Source organism: Austrofundulus limnaeus, unplaced genomic scaffold (genome assembly GCF_001266775.1).
Source record: "Austrofundulus limnaeus strain Quisiro unplaced genomic scaffold, Austrofundulus_limnaeus-1.0 Scaffold7, whole genome shotgun sequence".
NCBI lineage: Eukaryota > Metazoa > Chordata > Actinopteri > Cyprinodontiformes > Rivulidae > Austrofundulus > Austrofundulus limnaeus.
The window spans coordinates 4,183,618-4,191,054 of NW_013952409.1; the positions used below are offsets into that span (position 1 = coordinate 4,183,618).

The window sequence follows — 7,437 nt, forward strand, 5'->3', positions numbered from 1 at the left end:
ACATACATACATACATACATACATACACACATACATACATACATACATACATACATACATGCATACACTAATAACTAGAATTGTTACTGAATTGTTACAAGTCCATGGTGTCCACTCGATTAAAGTATAAATGCACTTTCATTGGTCGGCCACTGGGTGGCAGTGTAACTAACATTTATCCAAACTCATGGATACCGCTGTAGTTTCCCAAAAGTTTTCCACTATATGTGTAAGAAATCGAACATTATTATTAATTAATGCTCAATTTCAACAAAAATTAGGTTAAACCGATTATGTCTGTTCTTTAAGTGTAATTTTATCCCATATTGTGATCACAGCAAATCTACAGATTCTGTTTTTTGAAACAATATTTAAAATTTAACAGATTTATTATGTTTTTACTTATATATTAGAAACTCAAGTCACGTGATAATCTGTTAACTATAAATATATCTAGGAGGGTTCGGTTGCATTAATTGCACAGTAGTGCATTTAAGGGGCTCATAAATCACTGATGAGATGACACGTCGAGGAAGTAATACTCCTTGTTTGAATGCTGTGGACAGTCACTTGACTCTTGTGTCAGATCTTCATGATTTCTATATTTGTGTACATGCAGGTGACTCCAGATGCTTCCTGTTCTCTGTGTTCCCCACTCTGAGAGTCTACACAGCGACAGGGTACAACGAACACTTCATGTACCTCAACCAGCACCAACAGACAATGCCCAATGGACTGGTGAGACTGCACAAACTCACTGGAGGAGAACTTCAGCGCCGCTGCTCCACGATGGGACATTAATCGAATAATAATTCCCTTCACTTAGTCAGCATCCTGAGCTTGAATTTATATAGATATAATAATATTTACAGTTTCTAAATTATATCTTTTAGGATAAAGAATCAAAGTGAAATGTCAAAAACATTAAAATGCTTTGTTTTTAAGCATTTCAGTTTTAAATGTTTAAGGTTATTAGCAGCCTCAGGCAGACCTTAGGCCTCACCTGTTTTTTTTTTTTTTTTTTTTGTTATGTGATGTTTTCCTGCTGTGACTGGTGGTGAAATGAAGAGCATATCTGGTCAAATGACGGATCCAGTAAAATAGATATTGTGTTTTTGTTGAYGCCATAAACAAAGAAAGCAAACTTTCTGCTTCTGATTCAAGAAATTACCGGTAATCTGAAAACTTTGGCTGCTACTGCTGCAGAATAAGACAAGTGTCCCAAAGTTAACTTACATTTTAAAAATCTTTCTTTTAGTTTTAAATTATTCACCTGGGGCATTTCATGGAATTTAAAAGTGGTTTTAAGAACTTTTTAAGTTGTTTTCTTGACATTTTAACATTGAGAGATAAAAATAAATGTGTTGTCTTCACCCACATCGACGTCAGAATCATGTTTGTTTTCTAACCTTCACCAGGGGATGGGCGGTCAGCACGACTATTTCGGGCTGTGGCTGGACAGCGACTTCGGCCAGGGTCACAGCCGTGCGCGGCCCAAGTGCACCACCTTCGGCAGCCCTCAGCTCTCCGCAGACGAAGAGTTTACCCTGGACTCCATGGAAGTGTGGGCCGTGGGAAAACCCAAACAGCCAGAGGAGGTGTGTGTTTTATATTAAAGGGGCAATATTATGTGTTTCTCAGGCATATGTTTAAATACTATACCATAATAAAGTATCTATATCACCTTTAGCTGTTATTAAAATGGTGTTTTTATGTTTAAATAGAAAATAAACATCTTCTCATCACTTCCTCTTCTAAACGCCTTGAAATTGGCCTCTGTCTCTTTAAGAAGCACTTTCCGCTTCTGTCTCGTCCATTTCGGTGTGGGAGGGTCGTGGGCGGTGGGGTGGGGGGTGCGTGCGCTATGATGCAATTTACTTGGCATCTGGAAATACATTTCCTCAAAGGTATTTTGAATCTGAAAAGAGCGTCACTGAGTGAGCAGTAGTGTTAGGAGCTCAGCAGACAGTTTCACTTTCAGTTTCACTCGAGAGCCTGCATGAGTCATGGGCGCGGTGTGTGGGGAGGGGGGTGGGGAGGTGTGCTTCGTGATGAGGAAGTTTGGCTCGGAGACACGTCCCAGAGGTGTTTCTGGTCCCCACCTGTCCTTTTACTTCTCAGCATAGCTTCCTAAAAACGCTGCAGGATTTCTCAAACATGCATGAATGAGTCAAAGCAAGGCTTTGGGCATGTTTTTTATCAGAGTATAACATTATAACATGATATAAAACTCAAAAAAGTTGATTTTACATGATATTGCCCCTTTAAAAAATCCATATAAAGTTTTACTGCACTTTGAACTTTCTGCTTCAGCTTCTTGGTGTTAATTTTAGCTTCATTCAGTTTCTTCTTTTTTCTTTTTTTCCTTTATTTTTTGCTAATTTAAGCATTTTTTCCCTTCTTTATCAGCTATCTTTCTGCTCTTTTCAGCTATTCTGCTAAATTCTACTTTTTTTTAAATGATTTTTTCAGCTGCTCTCACAATATCAGTTTTAAAACCTTTCAGCTTGACTTCAGCTCCTTCAGCAGCTTTCAGCCATAACCCTTCACACTGCATCTCTGCARGAAATGCTAGTTTTTTAGTTAAAGCTTGATCTTGGTCATAGAGAATAAAAATGTTATAGGTTTAAAGTGAAATTCCCTGCCTACTCAAGCTTCCATCTGATCAGTCTGATGCAGAGAAAGCCCCGTTTTGCTTAGAATACACTCGGATGTTAATTTTTAATGCCGCAGTTCTTACCGACACAGTGACAGATCCTGTGATGAGTCAAACAGATTTACATGAACATCTTGTAAAAACTCAAAACTATTCTGTTTCAACTTAAGGTTTTTGCCTTTTTTTTTGTGCATGTTCATTTGTCTTCCTTAGCAAAATAAGGAAGACAAATGAAAGTTTCAGGAACTAATTGGTGGATCTGCCTCTACAGCTGCTGAACATCTACAGTAGCTAATCCATATGAAGATGGCCATCACAGCCAACTGAATTTAGAGAACACAAAAACRGCTATAATTCAGTCACATTTACAGACATAGAGCTGAAATCTGGTGTGGTAGTAGCTGAAAGTCATTTGAAATACATAAATTGTTTTTTATTGTGCTCTGACAAGTAAAAGAAAAAGGGAAGGGATTGTGTAACTCTGCTGAAACTGAAACATTAGTTGTCACGGCTCGTGTCTTCCTTCTCACCAATGTATGATGTGTTTATTTAAAAACTCGCTGTGACACAAACCAACAGCTTTCAGGTCATCTGCTGCAGTCAGGAAGAAAAATGGGAGAGCAGAGACGTGTGGATAAAGTATTTCTATATAAAACATAATTCTCTCTGCATATTCAAGAGCTGGATGAGAACGGTTCCACGAGCGAATCAGCCGTGTAATAAATGCACCACGAACAGAAGCTCATTTACATCCCCGCTGTTTTACATCTTACATCTGTTTCCTTTCAAACCTGCGTCTCTCCTGTCTGCCTGGTGTTTCAGGCGGAGGAGATGGAGCTTGAGAGGAGGAAGAGCATTCTGAATGTGGATCCAGAGGTTCAGGCCATGATGGAGCTGACAGGAAAGACTCTGCACTGCGAGGGGTTCCGGGAGCTGGAGGAGGACCTGGATTAATCATCAGTTTTTACTCAGGCTCCCATTCTGCCTAGTACTAACGCACTGAGACATGAATCAATATCATATTTGATTTTTTTTTAACATACAAATCATCGTTTCTAATTATAAAACTAAAATCAACCTTTAATTTAACAGTAATTTAAAATCAACCATCCTTAATGACTGTAAATAAAGCTTAAAAGTTGGCTGTAAAGTTCGACACGGGACTAGCAGAGCAGGCTTTATGTTGGTTTTTACTATCCGTGCGAGAAATTTTGGATGTGGGTTCACACTTTGGCTCCCGTGATGTTAAACAGAATAAAACCTTTTTTATGTGTTTCTTAACTTTTGATGTTATTAAAATAGAAAAATTAGTCATTTTGTTCAAATTGCCCCAAGTTATACTAAAAAATAATGTGAATTTCCTTGTAAAAGTGAGTGAAATTTTTTATTTATTAACCTCAAAGAAAATATTGAAAGATCAACATCAGGGATAATAGATCCCTCCTTGAATATTACGTAGGTTTATCAGTGTAGTGTTGATGGTTCTAACTTGAAAGTGATATTTGTTGTACTACTTTTTAAAGTTTTGTGCTTTATTCAGTCCTAAAAATCAGCTAAAGTTCTGGAATTCTGTATATACAGTAAATATTTTTTATTATTATCCCGCAGCACAAAAAGAAGTGTTTAGTATTAACGTCATGAGAATCGTCTGCTGCAACTGTTTGAACTTTTGGYGATTTATTTACAAATATTTTAGTCGTTAGCTCAAAGTACTGAGATCCATAAAAACAGCTACGTTACATATTAGTTAAACCACTACATCTCCTTCAGGCTGCAGAACTTTACATTTTAAACTGTTCTTTAAAAAAAACTCGCAAATAACAAAAAGCTCCTAAAATGTAAATTCAAATCTTATCAGAAGTAGTTGCWGTAATTTTTGTTTTAGTGATGAAACCCTAGCCCTTTCTGTTCATCACAACTATATTATTACGTTGAACAGGTGACAAGAAATTGTGTAAAACATTCCACATCAACRTGCTTTAAAGTGCTTGTGACATGCTTATCCTTCAAATACAAAAATTCAAAGAAAACACTTTTTCATATATAATTTTGGCATTATACACATCAACATTTATCCATTTTGTCACATAACTGACATATTTTTTGGACTTGGCTCAACTCAAGGGAAACAGGAAGTGACATCAAAGGGGAACTCTTTAAAAAATAACTCTCTGGTCTTTGTTTATTGGMACAAGATTCRACTSTTCTTCATCTCTCTTTGACAAACATMAGATTCTTCTCTAATCTGTTATTCTGGCTATGCTCTGTTCACATGCAGACATTCCCCTTTGACATCACTTCCTGTTAATGCAAATGTCTCAACAGCTGTTTATCTCAGCAGTGTGAACATTTTTATGCAATATTTTATCAATGTTATCTTTCCAAATATGCTTTCGCATTTATTACAAATGTTTGAAGTCACAGGCACTTCAAGTCAGAAACTACCTGTTCAGTAAAAAAAAGGTGCTGCTACTTATTTAACATTTTGTCAGAAGTGCATTAAAATCATGAGTTTTATTTTACAGCAAGTCTCATTACATTTTAGTATTTTTTATTTTTTTCTTACTTTTACTTTTTAACAATAGAACACGAACAAAACATTTCCTCACACAAGATCACATCAGGATAAAATTCATCGTATTAGAATAGTATTTAAGTTTCTGGGATGTCTTGAAAAAGGTTTTTGTCATTTAAACTCTTAGATACATATTAATGTATTTTCCTGTTTGTATCTAAAGTCTGCACGAAGTAGAAAAATGTCAAACGTGGCGTCGACTGTTGTGACGAGAGTAAAGTGAATGTGTTGTTAAAGAAACAAACAGCTCAGGCTTTATTGGCAGTAGAAAAATTTCTCTACCTCAAATCACTTAGTGTCAAATGAAACTGTCTTTCACGGATGAAAATGTAAACTTCCAGTGCATGTAGTGAAAGTACACTGTATGTGAAGTGAGTACTTTATTGAAATAAAGTTACAGATAAACTACTACATCTTGTCTTGTGTTTGTTTATGTTTTTATGCTTATTTATTTATTTGTTTATTTATTTATTTAGCCTTTATTTATAACATATCTGTTGAACCGGTTCCGAAAAAGTTGCCACAAACGCTGCGTTGCATTAATACAAACACCTGCTGAAAGGCAGCTTTGTGTGGCTCTTCCTCCTCGATCATGCAAATAACTGAACTGAGTTACTCATGCAAAGTTCATAGTCAAGCAGCTCGCACAATATCACAAGTTGTTTATACTTGTGTCAGTGTTGTATTTTCTGCTGTTTCTACAAAACTGGATTAGTTCCACTGAAAACCTCATAAATGGAAATGTAGAACGACTTACAGCTTGTCTGAGGTGAACTTTATCTGCGGTCATACTTCAAAATATTCTTCTTTATTGTTATTGTTTTTGGACAGCTCTGTGAAATTTGACACTGAAAAACTACAAATAGAAAACAACTTTCCCTGATAGTCTAAAGCAGTGGTTCCCAAACTTTTTATCTTCTGACCCACAAAAATATTCATGGCAAAAACTTGTGACCCCAAATATWACTGGTCTGAGTACACAAACTTTGTTAATAATCCTAAAAACAAAGTTTACACAAATATAAATACTTATTTATACTTATTTTGTGTTTTTGTAATAATTATAGAGAAATTATTACCTCACCAATTATTTAATTACCCTTTAAATTGCTTTCTGAAGTGCAGTGGTTCCCAAACTTATCAACTTTTGACCCACAAAACAACAGTAGCAGAGACCTGTGCCCACAACTATTTTTGGATGATAAACATTTGTATCAGGTCAACTAAACATGGGCATAGTAACAATATTTATTATTCTACATTTATACATTTTAGGCAGCTAAGGCAAAAATGTAATTAATTTAGAAAATATTTTCAGGACCCCACCTTGATGTTTCAGGACCCCACTTTGGGTCCCGACCCCAACTTTGGGTTGGGTCTAAAGGGCAAGTTGTGTGAGACTTGAGAGCCCTGGTGTTCTTCACACAATGTTCAAATACACAAAATAAAAAGTGTGTGTACTTTTTGTTGTTTTTAAAGAGATTACTCATGGCGCAGGATATTGAGGGCATTTTTGGTTTCAATTTGTTGCCCAAAGACGCTTCAACGAACCACCAGAGGAAGCTTTCATCCTACTTTGGTTTCAGAATTGTGGGTTAGGTAGCGATACTACAGCATTAATTTACTTAGGAGCGTAACCAGTAAAAAGGGCCTTTTGTACAACGATTCACTAGTTTCACAGCTACAGAAGAAAAAAATTAATGTTATAATTTAAAAAAAGAAACGTGCTACCTTTATATTTATTGTAGTCTATTTATTCATGTTTGGGGCAGCAGTCTACAGCTAACAAAAAACATTTTGTTTGCTATTAGCGGAACTGCTCACCACTAAATTTAACCAATCAAACTGAAAAAATTGATTAAAATAAAATTTTAGACATTTTTGGTGAACTATTAGATCAGTGGTTCTCAAACTTAGAAGAAAAACTAAAGTAATTTGTTTCCACAAATACAGAGCTAATGTTTGGTGTGGTAGTWGCTGAGAGTCTTGCATATTTTTAGAACACTGTACAACTATGTAGCCTGTTAGGAAAATATCTTGTGGATTTTGTTTCAACTTTCAATGCGTAATCGTTGGATGTCTTTCTAAAACAAGATGGCCTCCATAAGTAATTATTACCAGAGCCCTATAGAAAGATCTTTCTATAGGGCTCTGATTATTACGAACCTTTGCAGGTCTCGCGAGATTTGGCTGTGGCGGCCATATT

The 7,437-nt window shown here is 35.9% G+C and overlaps 1 protein-coding gene across 2 annotated transcripts in view; it reads left to right on the plus strand.

Annotated features, from left to right (window-relative positions):
- Positions 1-4,729, plus strand: part of meak7 (MTOR associated protein, eak-7 homolog) — an 8,939-nt gene extending 4,210 nt beyond the window's left edge. For both annotated transcript variants that reach the window (XM_014033949.1, XM_014033957.1), the window contains exons 7-9: positions 620-738; positions 1,419-1,598; positions 3,479-4,729. In XM_014033949.1, the coding sequence (XP_013889403.1) occupies positions 620-738; positions 1,419-1,598; positions 3,479-3,610 (431 nt within the window). In that variant the 3' untranslated portion in view covers positions 3,611-4,729. The remainder of the gene's footprint in view (positions 1-619; positions 739-1,418; positions 1,599-3,478) is intronic.
- The last annotated feature ends 2,708 nt before the right edge of the window (positions 4,730-7,437 follow it).